At 38.0% G+C, this 17,965-nt stretch overlaps 1 protein-coding gene across 3 annotated transcripts in view; it reads right to left on the bottom strand.

Annotated features, from left to right (window-relative positions):
* Positions 1 to 4,309: 4,309 nt before the first annotated feature.
* SMG1 (SMG1 nonsense mediated mRNA decay associated PI3K related kinase) overlaps positions 4,310 to 17,965 on the bottom strand; it is a 66,277-nt gene continuing 52,621 nt past the window's right edge. For all 3 annotated transcript variants that reach the window (XM_075105152.1, XM_075105156.1, XM_075105155.1), the window contains 17 exons: positions 17,575 to 17,747; positions 16,913 to 17,192; positions 15,918 to 16,190; positions 15,548 to 15,782; positions 13,831 to 14,057; positions 12,463 to 12,613; positions 12,181 to 12,370; positions 11,477 to 11,946; positions 10,457 to 10,594; positions 9,418 to 9,570; positions 8,901 to 9,080; positions 8,456 to 8,683; positions 7,789 to 8,000; positions 7,484 to 7,590; positions 6,500 to 6,679; positions 6,248 to 6,354; positions 4,310 to 5,569 (listed from right to left, as the gene is read on the bottom strand). In XM_075105152.1, the coding sequence (XP_074961253.1) occupies positions 5,492 to 5,569; positions 6,248 to 6,354; positions 6,500 to 6,679; positions 7,484 to 7,590; positions 7,789 to 8,000; positions 8,456 to 8,683; positions 8,901 to 9,080; positions 9,418 to 9,570; positions 10,457 to 10,594; positions 11,477 to 11,946; positions 12,181 to 12,370; positions 12,463 to 12,613; positions 13,831 to 14,057; positions 15,548 to 15,782; positions 15,918 to 16,190; positions 16,913 to 17,192; positions 17,575 to 17,747 (3,382 nt within the window). In that variant the 3' untranslated portion in view covers positions 4,310 to 5,491. The remainder of the gene's footprint in view (positions 5,570 to 6,247; positions 6,355 to 6,499; positions 6,680 to 7,483; positions 7,591 to 7,788; positions 8,001 to 8,455; positions 8,684 to 8,900; positions 9,081 to 9,417; positions 9,571 to 10,456; positions 10,595 to 11,476; positions 11,947 to 12,180; positions 12,371 to 12,462; positions 12,614 to 13,830; positions 14,058 to 15,547; positions 15,783 to 15,917; positions 16,191 to 16,912; positions 17,193 to 17,574; positions 17,748 to 17,965) is intronic.

Below are 17,965 nucleotides of genomic sequence, written 5' to 3'. Positions count from 1 at the left end.
TTCCAACCCGTCTCACCAGCTTGATGGAGAGTAAAAGAACACTAAAGATGATGCTGTAAAAGCAAGAACATGTCTGTACTGAATTGTTTGATCTTTTACAGGGTGCTTTTCATACTCATTCAAGTTTGTAGGTAAAGAATAGATACTTTGCTGAACACTTTTCAAGTTAATTTACATATTGCTAGAAGCTGAGTATGTACCCCTTTGCACTTAAAAATTATGGAGTCCACCCTCAAAATCCATAATTGGACTGCAGCAAGGGTCAAACAAAAGCTAACTTCATAAGGAAATGATGGCAGCAATAGCTCTGATTAGTCTTGTGAGGAAGTATGGACACAGGCAGAAGCATGATGCACTGCTGTTCCCAGGAGTATTTGTAGCATCCTGCAGAAGCCACCTCACTGGCTATTCGACACAATCAGCCAGCTCCTGGTTTCATCCCTTTGTATGGTTCTCACCACAAAACCACAAGCATTTACCAATGAAAAAAACCAGGTATTTCCATCATCTCCAAACGCTGTCAGATTCAGTATCTTCCAGCTAATCCTTCAAATGCTGGCTCCCAAATCGGTCTACCATCACAGCTTTTCTGCCATCCTAGAGGGCCCACAGAGGTGTGGTTCCCTCGTGTCGTTTCTCCGTAACTCGGAGGGGCAGAGGGAAGAGCGAGCCGTGCAGGCTGCCCTCGCTGCCCAGAATCGCCAAGGGAGATGCGCCATCGCACTGCAGAGAACGGGACAGCCTGGGGCCCTGCCACGCTACTCAGCAACCCCTCCCTGGGCAGCCAGCCCTTTTGAAGCACAATGTAAAAAGAAAAAAACATGTGTGTGTATACATACACGTACATGTGTATATATCTATAAATTTGGTTGTTAAAAATAGAATCCTAATGTAGAAGGCAGAGGATGGTAATAGCAGTAGCTCAGAGCGTGGAAAACCATCGATCACCTCCCATACCGTTACCTGAGCTCTAGAAAGCCAGTTGTTGTCTGTACACTTCAATGTGCGACACGGATCATGCTGTGATGTGATGCATTCTTCCTACACTGAGATTCTCTCTTAGCAGATACACACAAAATTAAATGCCCAAACTAACTTCAAAGCACCTTTACAAGGAGCAGGTTAATTGCTCTGCACAACATTGAGACAAAAATTTTACATGTTAAGCCTCCACCCATTCATCATACCCAATATAATAAATGCATCTCAAAGTTTTTTCTTATGGTATTAATAAAAACTTAGTCTGATGGATGGCAAAATTGCTCTAATCAGCTATGCATTGAAGTACATGCAGTAGTAGTTTTATGTAATATATATTTTTTCAATTGAATTCTTTAACTAAAACATTAACAGTATACTCATGAATAACTGTTTTCCATTGAAGAAAAAGCAACACATATGCATGTGATAATTGGGTACTGAGTTAAGAAAGCAAGAGATGGATGGTAGGTGTCATCTTAAACTTTTTTTCTAATGCAATTCTTTAATGCATAAAGGGGTGCGTCTGCTAATTTTAGGGAAAGCTTGCAAAAAAAAGAAAGGGGGGAAAAAGCAAAGAAACCTTTGAAGTACTTGAGTGTGCTAAAACAGGATGGCCAAATGTACTAGGCACGCAGCACACTGACAAATAATTGAAGCAAACTAACCTTATGGACTACAGCATTTAGAAAAATGGAACTTTAACCTCTCCAATCCCCCACTGTATTTCTGAAGTAATATTTTTATATGGTGCTTTTCATTCAGGCATAACAAAGCAGTTAGCAGGATAAATACTATGTGATCTGTTGAGTTTATCAGAGGGTGGACAGCACTACATGGTGCCACAGGGCCAGAGTGATGGCTGCTGCAGTTCCCACAAGGGAGTTCATGCAGTGAAACACCCTCCTTTCCCACGGGAAATAACCTTGCACAGGCATCACCTGTCACCAACGCTTTTATCAAAGTCTCGTTCACTTTTCCTGGGAAAACTCCCTCCCTCCAATTTTTATGGGACACTTTAGTCTTTTACAGATTTTGAAAAATTACAGACAAAATAAATTACTATTTAAGTAGACTGATCACTGAAGGCAAAACTTATTGTTCCAAAGGAAAAATGGACGATGAAATCCCTGCAAAATACCAAAATAATTTAACTTACGCATCTGTTATAATTTCAATTTCCGTTATATTAACTGACACCACTAACAACTCCAGTTTGTTTAATGCATCCCACTAACCTGTTTGGTAGGGCAGTGCTCACATGCTGGCTTTATACAAACTTTATGGAGGGGAGCAGGAAGAGAGGCAAACTAGCTACTGGATTTTTCAAAGGGCTACAAGCATCTCAACCACAAGCCTATGTAATTGAGAGGGGGTAACAAAAACTGATGAGCATACTTTCAATTTGAGAAATTAGTTTATAGTGTGATCCCTTGGTTAACACTTACTGCAGATGAGCATCGTGCAAAAAATTGCCACCAGCAGAACAGTTTGACTTCTATAGCTTCAGCTGATTTGCATGTATTTACAAAGATTTGATTCTAGGTTTGCATTATTTTAGGTCTTACTGCAGGAAAAAAAGGAAATGTCTCAGTTTTACTGAAATAAAATGAAGTAATAATGTGTCTTTATAAGAAACACATTATCTTTTAAAAGATAATGTAACTAATGCGATCTTATTTAATATGTAAGATGCACACAGAGGAATCTGCATTTTGGGTTTAACCAAGCCTGTACCCATTTGCCACGTTGTCCACATTTACCAAGGAAAAAGCATCAGCACACAAACGCTGACAGTCCCACTAACTCCTAAGCATGTGAACTGTCTCCTCGACCTCAGTTATGCAAATTTAAGTCTCTCTAGCCTCTGCTCTAATTTGGGATTTTTTTGTATTTGTTTTATTTGGCATTTTATTCCCCGCATAATTTTCACAGCCACAAGTAGTCTGGCATACAAGAAAATTATGAATACATAAAGGAAATTAATATTTTTCAAACTTTATTAAATTACGCAGTAAGAACCCATCTCCACACAAGTGTTTCATTTCTGGATAGCAGAGGTATAATACATGAGCCACAGGTGAGTGCATTACCCCCCCCTTCCCTCCAGCTTCCAAGAAATAAAACAGCATGTATAATACACTCTTGTTACTCCAAACAGATTGTTCATAAGGTTTTTTAACTGGATTAAAAAAAAAAGGAGCGACAGAGTCAAGTGTCCTGTTCTGCATATGCATGTTTCTTCACTGCAACACACGCCTTCTTTCTTGCAATGCTGGCAGAGGGCTCCGGAAGCAATGGCAGTGGAATGCATTTGCACGGGTATTGTTCCATATAAAGCCTGCGACTTCCCTAGAGTTAATCAGGCAATCAGGATGCAAAAAAGGCCATGTGTCTGTTGAAAATTCTGACACTTCAAAGTGCATGTCCACAAAAAATTGGCAACAGAGGAGAAAGTGAATTCTAAGACCTACTGAGGAGGCAGAGCAGTTAAGCATAGTGCAAATACTGAAAATAATACAAGTTTGTCTATTACATATGGCTGGTGTTAATCTTTGTTATCCAAAAATGACTAGCCAAGCTTTCTACTCAGATGAACTACTGCAAATCCATTCAATTAAATGAATTTTATGCCAGTAGTGGGCTTGGCTCAAATCCTTTAATACTTAGATTTTGATTGAAAAAAAATGCTGTATTTAAAAAGTGTGGTTTTACTCTCAAAAGTGACTAAAGCAGCATAAAGGATCTTCCCACATCTATTATTTTTCAGCAACTGTGCGCAACGAACACCAAGTCTACGAAAGAAACTTTTATACGTAGCTACGCAAATTTATCTGGGTTTGGAACGCCAGTGTGTGTTTCTGCTTTAGCTATCAGCACCTCCGAGATTCTGTAGTTGTAACAACTGCTATGTTTGTTTGCTCTAAGAAAAGGAAGTTGCCTTTTCCTAAAGATGTCCCACTTTAAAAAGGAAGCAAGAAGTCCTTTAGACAGCTGGCAGACAAGCAGGACATAGATCCAAGGAAGAAGATGCCATTTTTAGACAGACTCTTCTGACCATAATCACACTTTGAGTGCAGAACTGATTAAAAAAAACCTAAAAACGGTGGTGGAAGATTCACTATGGAGGTATTATTGAACAACCATCTATAGAAGTAATATGGCAAAGGAAAATTGCTTTGCAGAAACCTTTACAGATGTAGTTGAACAAAAATTGGAGAGTCCTTCATTTCTTGGATGATATGTATACTCCTGTGAACTGAAGCACTATAATTTACAAGTGTAAACTAAAAGTACTAGGAAAGTGAAGTAAAAAGCATGTCACTCTACCTCCACCAGAACATCACTTTATTGTTTATCTGTCATCAACAATGTAAAACTCTACTAGATACTCTATCCTGTTTTTTAAAAAGGTAAAGATTACATTGGATTAGCTACGTCATACGAAAGAAACTACAGCAATCACAGTAGAATGAGATTGGAGGGACAATTTGAATTACAAAAAAGTGTACACTGCAAGCAGAGGGAAGTGCACATTAAATCAAATGCCTGTAGGATTCATTACTTTTAAATGCACAGTGACAATTTTGAGAAACTGTACATAATAGAATCACAGAAATGACTTTAAAATAACCAAAATTACATTTTGCATTTGACCGTCCAACTCATAAGTAATCATTGATGTTCTATATTTTCAGTGCTTTTGGAAAATTTGTTTACCAAACAAAATTTAAGTTGTTAATTTGACTAGACTGTGAAGTAGAAGGATTGAAATAAAAAGTATATTGGAAGTACGCCTAACCTACAAGAATAAGCCAAGAGGGGTGTATGCAAGGAGGGGCTGGGAGGGAAGAGAGAAAGGAAAGAGGAAAGGGAGAAGAGAACAAAGGCTTTTTCTTCTATCTCAGAAGTTCTTCCAATGCAGCGTATATCTGATGTACAGCTCTTTGCTTTCAGTCCATTTCTGAAGTTTACATTTTGTAGCCTTTTCCATACTAACTGGTCGACTCAACCAGCACTGTTGCCACGCAACAAGAGTCAACAAGAATCTGAATGCATCAAATCTCCCCTTGCTGTGATTTCTTCATGGCCCCATTTCCCCATTTTTTCTGTTTTTCCTTGAACAGGGTTCGGTGTTTCCTGAATTGTTCACAGGGTCAGGTGGAATTGAGTTCCAAATCACTCTGCGGTTTGTAGCATCCCGATTTCTTTCTGCAGCTAACCCCCAGACACGTTTGCAGTTCTTCCGTAGCAGAAAGACAAACCATGTTGTTCAAGCGGTGAGCTTTCACCCTTGACTGTGGGGGTTGCAGACCATTGTGTTTAGCGTATCCCTGAGTGCAGCTATCCTGCAGGATTCACTTCCCAGTGCACCGAGATTTCCTAGGTTTCCTCAGATTAAGCCCCAGTATGCATCACCACCGACTGTGGTGCGGCTATGGATGCCTGAGGCCGAGTTGATTCTGGTGGATGTCTGACCTCGCTGAACCAGACTGATCTGCTTTCTCCCTACTCATACCCAGGCAGTCCAACCTTCATACAGCTGAGCCAAGTTATCTAGATTAGTTGCTTCCTTAATCACAAAGTCAACCTATTAAAAAGGTCAAACAAGTAATTAAAAATAAGCTAGATTTTTAAAAAAGTGTTTAAGTGATCTTAAAATTTACTCTTGAACGTCACCTGCAAATACAAAATTTCAGTGAAAAAATCTATAGTAACTGTAAGCTTAAATCATCCATGACTTTGTAGTTCATATAAGAAATAGGAATTTGTACTGGAGGGAAAAAAACAAATAGATCATGCGTCATCCCATTCATAACCCCCATTTTGAAAATAGTCACAACATTCTCAAATTTACATGGACAGCTGCGTCCACTGACTCAATTTCCCAGAGACAGGAGCTTGGTTGCGTTACACTAGTCAACACAGATAAGTTCTGTTCCTTATACAGTTGTACAGCTCATGTTCTCCCTGGACATCAACAGCTGTGTAACAAATGTTAGCTTGCTGATATACAAAAGGCAATTCTATCCAATTCATGAGTTTATATAAATCTACGATATAGAAAACAAAAGCATTTGATTAAAAAAAGAATGCAGCAATACAAAGCAGCAGCATACCTTGATTTACATTGGAATATAAATCACACATCTCAAAAGGGAATCCCCATTCCCAATAGGATTTTAGTCTTTAAGGCACGCACACGTGCTTACTACCAAATATTTAAAAAGCAAGGACCAGTACTGGAACTTTACTATTTTCAACTCACCTGTTCAGCAACAGACATTCTCCTGTTGGGATCCACATCTCGGCCCTCTAACTTGGCTTTGACTCGCTTCCACACGCTAACTGCATATGAATTCCTTTCCTGCACGGCTAAAGGAACAAAACAAAATTTTATGTTCCTGCACAGAAGCCCACTGAGGTGTTTTGGGGTTTTTGGCTTTTTTTTTTTTGGTTTGGTTTTGGTTTTGTGTGTGTTTGTGTTTGTTTTTTTTTTTTTTTAAAGCCCTGTGTTTACCTTTTCCTGTTTTAGGGTCCCTGGCTGTCTTTTTGGGACTACAGGCAACACTTTTGCCAGTTCCTGGGACTGTACTTGGAGGAGTATCTGCTGACGTGGCAAGATTTTTCTGAATTAGCTTTCTTGCGTTCTGCGACATCACCTCTGGCTGAGTTTTCTGCCCTGTATTGCTACGTACAGCTGTAAAGAAAGTTTAAAAGTGCTTGAAGTATTCAAATTAACGTATTATAGACGCATTAAAGAAAAAGCACACATACATACTTTTTCTTTCATGCATAAGGAAAAAGCAAAAGATACAAACAAGAAAAGGCACAATTAAATGTGTATCAAATGCAGCTGTACTTCAGTACAAATGCATTTTAAACTTGTGTTTTAAACACTGCACCAGTTGTTCTCGTCAATGATTTAATTTTCTAATTTCTTTCACTTCATAAACAAGAGGTTTTGTTCCATTGCAAAACATTTATTTACATTAAACAAATTTTTAGGGACTCTTTTAACCTCTAATTCTATCATTTTATATGGCAGTTAAAAAATGCAATTCTTGTTCTTGATAGAAATCAGGAACCTGTGATTAAGTCCAAATATTGAGAGTAGAATAATCCTTTAAATCGGAAGAAATCCATGCTCATGAGAAACTTTATTCATGTTTTTAACTGTAAAGCAATGAAAATTTTGCAAACATGAATGCATTTGTAGATTTCAGGATTAATTCCAAAGTCACGATAAATTAATGCCAATTTCAACAGAAATTACAGTTCAGTTGATATATGTGACAATGCGTTCTTGTGTTCCGGGCTTTGTGGAGTGAATCCAGATCTCAAAGGCTATTCAGAGGCTATGATCAAGCAGTCGTTCCGTATTGTATGTATGTTGAATTTTACAATCTTAGAGAGATTGTATTTCAAAGTTTAGTAGAAGTTATGATCCCCTCTCTAACATCAATTCCTGATGTTCTGATGCTTGTACTTTTTCAAGGATTACCTGCAGCAAAGGTTGGCTGATACGTAGCAGCTGATGTTGGGCTTGAGCATTCATTTGATGTATCCGTGACTAAGGGTGATGCAAAACCCACTAGATTATTGTAGACACTAGGGAACATAATGGAGTTGATAAATATTCATAAACTATTTGACTTACTGAAAACTCAAAATGAAAGTTAAGTCAAACTTTGCAAAAATATTTTTGCATTCTAAGACAACCACCAAGGAGGCACCCCATGCCGTGCTTCTGCTATATACAAGAAGATAAACAAAATGCCTTCACCTGAGAGCAGGCGACTCTCTTACCTTTGGCTCTGTGTTTTTAGTTCTTTCAAAGGGGAAGTTATTTCCTGCAGCATTTCAACATGTTCCTGACTGCGGACTTGACCCATAACCTGAACTAATGTAAACAAAACTGTCTGAATATTATCATGCCATGATTTATATTCGCCCAAGAACTGCCTAACACTATTCTCATAGGGAACATCTTCACCATCTGCCAAAGCTGCTTCTTCATCCTGTATCAAAGATATGCAAAAAGGTTAACTATGTGCCATATTTCGGCTGAGAATAAAGTTGAGCTAAGAACTAGCTTTTTCAGGCCCTCAGTTTGTCATCTGTCCTTTACAAATAACCATAATTTTCAGTAGTTATGTTTCAAGAAAACAGGTTTGAAAAGGATCAAATGTTTTACTGATTAAAAACCAAGAGGGTTTGTAAACACAAAGAAAGTGTTTCAGCTGCCAAATGAGAAAAAAGGTTTAATTCAACCGAAGTCTGATTAGCCTAACTCTAGAAATAAAGCTTTATGAATGCTTAGAAGTGAAATTACTTTTGTGTCTTGAACTCCTTATACATGAACACGTTTCACTGTTTCTAGATACTTTAAAAAGCACATCGTTACAAGCGTTACTTTTCTTAATCTGTACTGACATGGGCATGAGGAGTAAGTGTAATGAAGTTTTAGACATACCTTTGCCATAGCTTTCAGTAGATGTTTGACATCTCCAAGTTGTCTGTTATGACCCGTGAGCACAGTTTTAATACTATCCACCAGATTCTGAATTGTTTCACAAACTGTTTCTATTTGCTGTTCTCTTTCTGTTTGTACTGTTCTCTGTGTAGATATCTCCTGGGTCAACTGCTTGTGAGCTGCGTGAAGCCATTCAGAGCTGCCAATAGGATGTTCAAGACCAGTGCCCTAAAAATAACAGAAACATTTTTGTATCTGCATCCAAAGATAAAATTCAATTACTGTGTAGATGCTTCTGCCAAGAGTTTAACAGCTGATGGAATAAATTCTGTAATCCACAACCCATTAGAAGGTATACATAACATTAATTTAGAATGAAAGAAAATTGAACTCGAGATTACAGCAACTCTGTAATGTTACATATTTTGCTTTGACCTTTACTTACCACTCTCTGAAGTAGGCGAAGCTCCAGTTCAGAGACTGAACTGTTGAACTGCGACGCAAATGAGCACATTTGTTGACAGCGTTTGAGAAGTTCAAATAACGCAGCATCAAGATTTAAGGCTTCTGCTGTTCTAGTACGTAAACTTTCAAAATGAATGATATTACTGCAGAGGAAAGTGACCTTAAAAATCAAAGCAAGAGTGAGAAAAATTATTCCAATTAAACTGTCTATTATACAAACTGCATTTGTTCCACGTCCTTAGAAGGGAGAATTTTAAATATAGCAGTAAAGCCACTCTGTTACAGTAGCAGTACCATTTCAGCATCACCTAACCCTGCAGCAATCCTCCCAGAGATGATTCATATTGCTTTTAAAGCGGGATTCCCAGAAGTATTTTGTTATCTATGTTTGCTCTTTAGATGCTGAGGAGGAAAAATATCTTCTACATAAATCTTAAGTAGGAAATAGAGAGTGAACACACTTATCAAGTCAACAGTACTATACTTATGTATAGTACCTGACTTGCTCTTTGACTTTCTTTCAGTACAAGGTTTCTTCTTTCAGCAATAGTGGCATCAAAATCTTGCAAGACTGGTGCCAGGGCAGGATTAGCACCTCCTGCCCATTTTAAACGCTGCTCAATACTTGCTTCAAGTGCTGCTAGTTTCTCCTGCATCAGGGAAGGAAAAAAAGAAAACTAACATAGATACAGATAATCCATACTGATATATATCATCTTAAGCCTAAATGCCTAACTTTAAAAAGAATTACACATGCAGACACATTCTTATACCCAAATATATCTAAAAAGAATGTCGTGTTCATGATTGATAAATGTTAGCTTATGCTGTTTAAAGGTTTATTTTCAGTCCAAAACACAACTGGATATGGTAGCTATGGAAATAAAGTTGCCTGTCTAGATTTTAACCCACCAGAAAAAAAAAGCCAAACACCAAAAGCAAGTTAAATGTAATCACATTTCTGGACTAAAAACTGTATAAAGTCACAGGAGCCCTGAACTGTTTTACAAATAATCTTCAAAAAATTACAAACAGTACCTTCACAAATAAAAAGGACACTAAAATTCAAGAAGCTAAGCATTCTGTATTACTGATACCCAAGAGTCTAAAAAGCTGAGCCAGGCCACAGCACACAGAAACCTTAACATACAGAATAACTGATTTGCCCAGATCTACAATGGAAGCTTCTGACATTTAGCTAGTAAAACTATAGTAAGGATGATCTAAGTCAGACAAACTTAAAGAATAGGAGCACGATCAGCCTTCAGAAGGAAAGGTAGTTTCACGTATTTCTATTTTCTCTCATGAAACAGACTTACTGATATTCCAGAGAGAATATTTTGTATGAGACAGCAAAACAAAACAATGTAACAGTATACATCAGACAGACTGAAAGGTATCAATGAAAATACCACTAAATCTGTGCTTCAATAGCAAGAGAGATAATATAATCTGGAAGTGGCAGGTAATTTTGCAGCTTGTGTTAGAGTCACATTCCAATATGCTGCTGAACAAACTCCCCAGAAATAGTAGTACCTGGACTGTTGCAATTGAAGCTTCAATCTGACTGAGCGTGTGAAGTTTCTTTTTCATGCTGGCTAAAATTGCAGAACGAGGTGGAGGAGTAACAGAAATAGCTTGTGGGCGACTGATGAGGAGATCTTCATGCTGCCACTTTAAGGAAGTAATGGGAACACTTGATTGCTCAGCACAAAGTACTTTGCAATACAAACTGCAATTCTAGTACTCTGGTACACTTTTTATAAGTAAAGGCATTTTAAAAGGACTAGGTGTCAGACGATACCAGCAAGCTTAAAAGTTCTAAATCATTGCAAAGTGTTAAATTATACAAGTAGCAGTAAACTATGTTTTGCTGGCTTCAATATTTATACCATTAATCAGTCATCAACTTACTAGAATTGATTTGCAAGCATTTCCTTGATCTAAAGGAAAATCTATTAATTTGCAGAAATAATTCACTTGCAGTGCATTAAAACGAAGCCAGTTTTGCTTACCAGTCTATGAAATGGTTTATTAACTGACATGGTGAAAGCCTTTACCCTTAACCTACAAATCGCTACAAAATGAAGATCAATGATGCAACAATAGAGCCGTGTGCTGGTATCCAGTTGAAGGTACACAACAGCATTTATCTAAAGCCTCAGAAGAACATTTTCAGAAGGGATACTGCTGCTATTTATATTTTTTCATGAGGCAGAGAGAAGAGCAAGGAGACAGTTAATGCATTAAAACTTTGAAGGAAAGGTACAGGAGGACATTCAGCAATGCATATCCTCTGTTTTACATGTATTGACTCAAAAAAGAATTTACACATTGTCACATTTGCATCTTATACAGCAGTTAGTCTTCCAAAAATCTAATACTTTCCTTTATACATTTACAGAATAATTTAAAACCAAAATACTTTGTCAAGTCTGTTAATGTACTCTAAAGCTCATTCAGCAAAATACAAAGTTCTTGTACTCAGACACAGTAACTAAAGCTCACTTCCCACAGACACAATTTGGAAAGAAATAACCTGCGTTGTGGTCTTACCTGGAACATGGCAATATGCAACTGTACTCTCTGAAGACTGGTCTTGCAAGATGAAATACTGGTTTCCAGTCTGCGCACTAGATCATGCTTCTTCCATGCTGTATCATATGAACTGGCTAATACTGTTGCCCTGTTCATGACCAACTGCGAGAACTTGCCAATTTGAATATTGTGCTCCACAGCTTTCTTGCACAGGTCATCCACAGAAACTTTGCTTTCTGCTCCAAAGTCTTTAGCCTCTACCTGAGCAATAATATCAACACCCAAAGCGCTGATGAAACTGCACAAAGTCAGCCCCAAAGCTTGATTTGGAAGGCCAATTAAAAGCTGTCTCACAAAGTCAGCTGTAAAAGCCTTGATCGGTTTGGCCATTTGGTCTTCACTAAAACAAGAGTTTCTGTAAAGGGCTTTCACATTGACAATTTGAACAGGTCCATTTACTGCATTCTGGTCATCAAGTGAACTGATTCCTTTTAAAGGAAAGAAATAGTATTTTTTGTTATAAACAGAACATTTGATGCATCTAGAAAAATACTATCTGACTTAAATACAGCAAGATCACTGGAATTGACTTTTAATTTCTGCATACTTGCCATATATGAAAGGCAAGTTACAGCAAAAGCAACCATTTTACATTCTTCTCAAAAGGACATGGGATGAGAAGCGGACAGAGCAATGCTGAATGTTCAGTAACATTTATTTACCTGACAATGTTTTAGAAAAGGTACCACAGAGCCTGAAAAATTCTTTAATTGTTTGCAGTCTCTTCAGAAAGAAAATTTCCTCTAGAACTTGCCGATTATTGTCATCATCAAAGAAGTTAACTTGGGTGCTGCGGGCCTCCCTAATTATGTCAATCTTACGCCAGGCGACAGGTATTTCCATCTTGTTTAGCTAAGCAACATAAAGGAAATAAATTAGTTCTGGTTTTATAAGACTTTATTATTCCTGACTCAAAGAGTACTCTGAAAAGAACAAATTCATACCTTTTCAATCAATAAACCAAATGCAGTTTCCACTTGAGCAAACATTCCATCAAAGGCTACCAAAAGCATCTGACCAGCCGACATTTTGGGAGTTTCATCAACTGAACCATTTCTTGGCTGAATTAGCTCACCATACTGAGCATGAAGTACTCTTAAAAAGAAAACAGACATGGTTTTGCTTAGCCTACAAGAAATAAATATGATTTTCTCAAACTGATTGGTCCCACAGCTACACCAGATTGGAATGAATTTGCATCTGAACAAGGTGAAATTTTTGCAGGCTCTTCCCACCCTCCCAGCCCCACTTCGCACATGAATCCTAACGCTGGTCTCATAAGAACAGGTAAGGATACCATATAAGACAGGATTGTATTAAAGGACCAGCTACAAAGCTAAATTAAAGTACAGGTAGAGGACATAGACTGTACTTCCTATGAGCATGGTAAAAAAGTTATGATAGTAAGCAATGTCAATATCACCTCTCCTTTCTTGAAAACCAAGTACTGGCTTTATAACATACACAGATGACTGACTGAATGGAGCATGTGGTAAAAAGGTGGAGGATGAGGCCTCAGGTTATGGCCGAGATGGTTTAACAGCTTGCTGCTCCTGACAGGATGGTGTTATCCTCTCTCTCCCTTACATCACTTTTGACCCCCAACCAAGAGCTGAGCAGGCTTGCCAATGGGCAAACCAGGAAGAAAATTAACCAAAGAGGAAAAAAAAGTAAGTTGTTATCAACTGGTATAGCAGCTTTCAGCATACCACTGATGGAGCCACCATAACTGGCTCAAGGGAAGCAGCAAGACCACTACTTGTACTCAGCAGGAAGCTTTTGAATTGGCTTAGTTGTCTACCAAGCACTTCCCCAGAAAGGTTCTTTCCCATGTTACAAGATGCATAAGTCTTTTTGTTTGGTTGGGGTTTTGTTTGTCTGTTTCAGGTTTTTTTTTAATCAAGTCACAGATTCATTATGCAAAAGCTGCTCATCAACCTCCTGACAAAAGGAGTGCCATGGTTACAAGCTCTCCCTTTCACAGGTTCCTCCCACAAACTAACGGAGGAGTTGCTATTTTTAGCACCCCTTAACTTCAAACATAAAATCACAAGCATGTATTTTAGAAAAAGTTGACTACCAAAAGTCAACCTTAAGCAAATGTAAGTGTAAATTGCCATAGCTCTGTATTTCTACGCATACACGTGTATAAACGCACAGGGAGGAAACGTGTGCATTTTAGACACTGCAAGCTTACTTCTTGGGCGAGAAAAGCCTGTACATCAAATAAATAATATAATTTAGCCAAACTAATGTTCTGCAGTCTTCATTCTCTCATACCTGAACTAAAAAAAAAAACAAACGTGATTTACCTTGCAACATCGATGTAATGAGTATGTGTTTCTTCCTCTAGTCCCATAGCAGCATTTCGTAAGTAGGCTTGAAGAGATTCAACCAATGTTTGCAAAGGGACTCCATCAGTTGTTTGTTCAATAAGATTATCTAATTCATGGAGCATACTTTCTAAAGTATACTCTCCTTTCATTAAGCACCTAAGTGCTTCAGGAAAAATGATCTGTCGGAAGTTAGAGTTCAATTCCTGTTGGGAAGTAAGTATGAAAACATAAGAAATTTTTCCTCTCAAAAAGTATCATATGCAACATATTTCTCATTTTAGTATTACATCACCCTAGGGTAGACATTATCTAAAAGATAACATGATGGGGGTCAGGCAAGGGTCAAAATCTATTTATTTTTTTTTTAATTAAAGAAATCAGGAACACATTATACCGTGTACAAACCGAAAGGTTTGACATTTGCAAAATGTAGCAGCGACTGTCTCAATAACATCAGCAGCGATACCTTACAGCAATCCTCAGCTGAGGATTAGTGGTGCAGAGATCACACTTTGCCTATCAAGCTTGCCAAATTATGTAGCTTTTCTTTTCCATTACATAGCTACAAACGCATGAGTTAAATTTACTGAATTTATGATTTGCTAAACTGATTGGACTAGGCAAGGAAAAAGAATCAAAAACTTGCCAGATAGTGATTATTTTGCCAGAGCCCTATTCATGCCACAGAAATCAATGCAGGTAAGAAAAACAGTACCTTATGTGGCATAAAGCAATTTTCTCCAAGCAGAATGCATCAGAGGGCTAAAGGCAGCTACAGAAAGAACCAACCAATGCCCTGTCTCCAAAATGAGACAAGACACACCAAAACGATTACTTTTCTTGACTGCCCAGTGAGCTACACATCTTAAGAGCTCACCGGGAGGAAAACAATGTATATGTGTGACAGATCTCAGTTGCGATGTAATGAAACTGCATGTTTGTTTCTGAAAAATTTATTAAATGTTAATACTTTGAAGAGCGAAGAAATAAAGTGACGGAAATCTCAGTGGGCTTACACAAATCGGTAGGAAAATTTTTCAAATACAGTACAGTGGAACCAAAGCCCACAAAAGCGCTATTTATGCCAGCCACAGTTTATAAACCAGCATCTGCAGCAGATATTCTACTCAAGCTGCACCTAATTTTTTTCACTTCATTAAAGTGGAAACATTTCTAAGACAAAATTAACAATGTGTTTTCCTCCTTCCCAACCTTGGGGATACAGGCCTGTAAAACAGGTTTTCAGAGTTTGTTTCAAACTACTTGTTTCAGGTGAAAATAAGTAAGGCTTAGCAGGAGCAGAAAACAGAAAAAGCACAAATTAAACAATTTGGAAGTTGTTCTGGACTGCCAGCAACAGAAAAAAAGAATGAAAGCAAGACATGAAGCTGGCGTGTCTATACATCTGATACTAACTTTTCTTATGGTTACTTACTTGACAGCAGTTTTTACAATTTGTCATTCATAGATCAAAATTCTTTCAACCAATAAAAATCTAAGTGGCAGTAACAAATGCCTGTTCAGCTCAGCCAAGTACAGCAATCAAGACTAAGGTCCAATAAAAAAAGATCTCAGCAGCATCATAAACAAACTTTTAGCTGTTTAAGGAAGAAGCTGTTAAGAATGGCTTAGCTGGAGTCTTATAGAAGGCTGGGGATGAGGAAAGAAAAATTAACATAAAAGTAAGTGTCACCTGAAGTGAGATGTATACTCCATTCGCTAAATGAACAGCTTCTGATGCTTCAATTGGGTTAGGAATATCCAAGTCCTGGGGTACAAGATGACACTGCTTCAGCAACTGCACAAGGCAGGTAACATTCCCACTCATGCTGCAAAGCTCCTCCAAGAACCAGGCTCCATCTCTTGAAGTCAAATCAACCAGTTGCTCTCCAGCACTAGATGCTGCACCTTCCATCATCAGATTTCGCCTAGATGAATTATGACACTTAGTTAGACAACCTGTGTGCTGCTGCATTCTCCACAAAATTACATTGCTTGAATATTCCTTTTATGTCGTCTCAAACATGAACACATACAAAAAAATGTCACACAAGGCAACTCACCTTGTCAGCGCACAAAGAGCAGAGATGATAACACTTGCTAAGCTCAATGAGCCCTCCTCTCCATTTTCATGAAGGAAAACTTTTATGCAACGTTCAATTTCTTTCAGCTGCTCTTCACAAACAGGTACAGTAACTGCCTCCTGTTTCAAGCGCTCCACCTGCCTGATAAGTCTGTTATTTATATCTGCTGCATAGCGCTGTAGAGTCATTTCTGTAGCAGTTATGAACTGACACATACTTGGAGGTGGTTGAGGAGCATATTGCATTTCATACCTGGTAAAGCAAAAGTACAATGACAAAATTCTTCCTTCTCAAGTGCTAGCAAACTGCATTCTGCTCTGCGGGTCGGAAAAATACTCTGCATTTGGACAGTTCCCACATCGCCTGCTCCATATCAACTCTCAGTATCACAGCCATTGATGGCTACCCTAATGACACTTTCATAAAGCCTTAGAACACACCATGTTTCGTACCTATTTGCAAGGACAGAAGACAGTAGTCCTTGAGGTAAAGGATGAATAGAAGATAAGAAATAGGAAGGAAGCAGGTTCCAGTGTAAATGCTTGAATATAATCTAGATCTTGTAAGCCAAGCAGTAATAGCACTGAAATGGCCTGACTTTAGAAGAAAAAAAATTGCTGGAAAATCTGCTTTAATAAAAAAAATCTTTAGTAGACTGAAGTGATTTTTAAATACTATGTTTCTAAAACCCCTAAATACCACTACCCTAAAGCCACAAACATAGTTCTTCATTTGTTCATTACAGGGCAACTTTACTTGGTTTTCTTTTTGCAGTACAAAGATTAAACTCTGGAACAGTATTTTTAAAACAGATTTTCATCTTTTCTCCAAACTTCTGCAATTACAACTTAATCTTGTCTTCCTTTATAATTAGGTCAGTCCTTGCAAAAGTATTGATTTTAATTAGAAAATTAAAATCCTGAACTAGCTTGAAAATTAAGTTCTTCAAACAATCCATTACTCTGTCAACTTACTTCCTAAAGATATCCTGACAACGCTCTATTGTCATGTTACAGATGAGTTCTTCCATCCACGTTTTCCATTGCTCTATTCGGTGCTTCTGAAACACAGCTTTTGGATACTGAAGAGCTACTGTCGCATAGTTGTGCAATTGTTCAAGACAACCACGTAACACAGATCTTCTCTGCTGAAGAAAAGCACCAACTTCCCCTTCCAGTTGTTCACACTGACTGATGAGATGTGCCTGGCCCGCATTTTGCAGAAATGCTGTTGCTGGTACATAACTCGGAGGACCTTTTAAGAAAGATAGTTAAAAATTAAAACATATCTCTGAAGCACATTTTATAGCATACAAATCCTGAGTATTAACATATTTTCAAAAATATTCTTTACTTGTGATAAAGGAGGCATGGAGAATTCATATCGAGAATTCCGAGCACAAGTTAAGAGAATAATCTTGTGCCCAGCTAGGGTAAGTAAGACAAGTTCCTTCAGAGAGCTTGGCACAGAAACCTTGAAGTGCTCTAAATCACCCTTTGAAGAACCCCCTTTCTTTTAATTTATTATATACAGGTCTTTCCTTGCCTGTAAGGTAGGGGATACTCATAGTGCCTCCTGATACTAAACTCTAGTTATGTTCAAACCATAAATAAACCCCACAAATGCTATTTTATACCTAGGTCCATTTGTGTGCTAATTTCTTGAAGAAGACTTGCAAGTTGCGTTGCCTCTAAATTACTGAAAGCAGTTTGGTAATGTGTTATCCACTGCTCAAACTCATTCAGCTTCACCTGGATTGCTTCCTGGACAGCTCTTTGTTGAGACTGCAACTGTGTGTGCTCAGAATACCTGAATTATTGAAGCCAAAGAATCAAGTAAGTACTACACAGGAAAAAATACTTAACTATATTGAACACAAAACCATATTGAAAAATACAACTACCTTCTTGACCAGAAAATGAACACATTCTCACCAATTACATACAACTTGTATCAGGAATAGTGCGGCCAGCAGGAGCAGGGCAGTGATCATGCCCCTGTACTCAGCGCTGGTGAGGCCGCACCTC

Source organism: Phalacrocorax aristotelis, chromosome 10 (assembly GCF_949628215.1).
Source record: "Phalacrocorax aristotelis chromosome 10, bGulAri2.1, whole genome shotgun sequence".
NCBI classification, from domain to species: Eukaryota; Metazoa; Chordata; class Aves; order Suliformes; family Phalacrocoracidae; genus Phalacrocorax; species Phalacrocorax aristotelis.
Note: the sequence above shows the minus strand (reverse complement) of the source record. Positions and strands in the feature narration are given on the sequence as shown.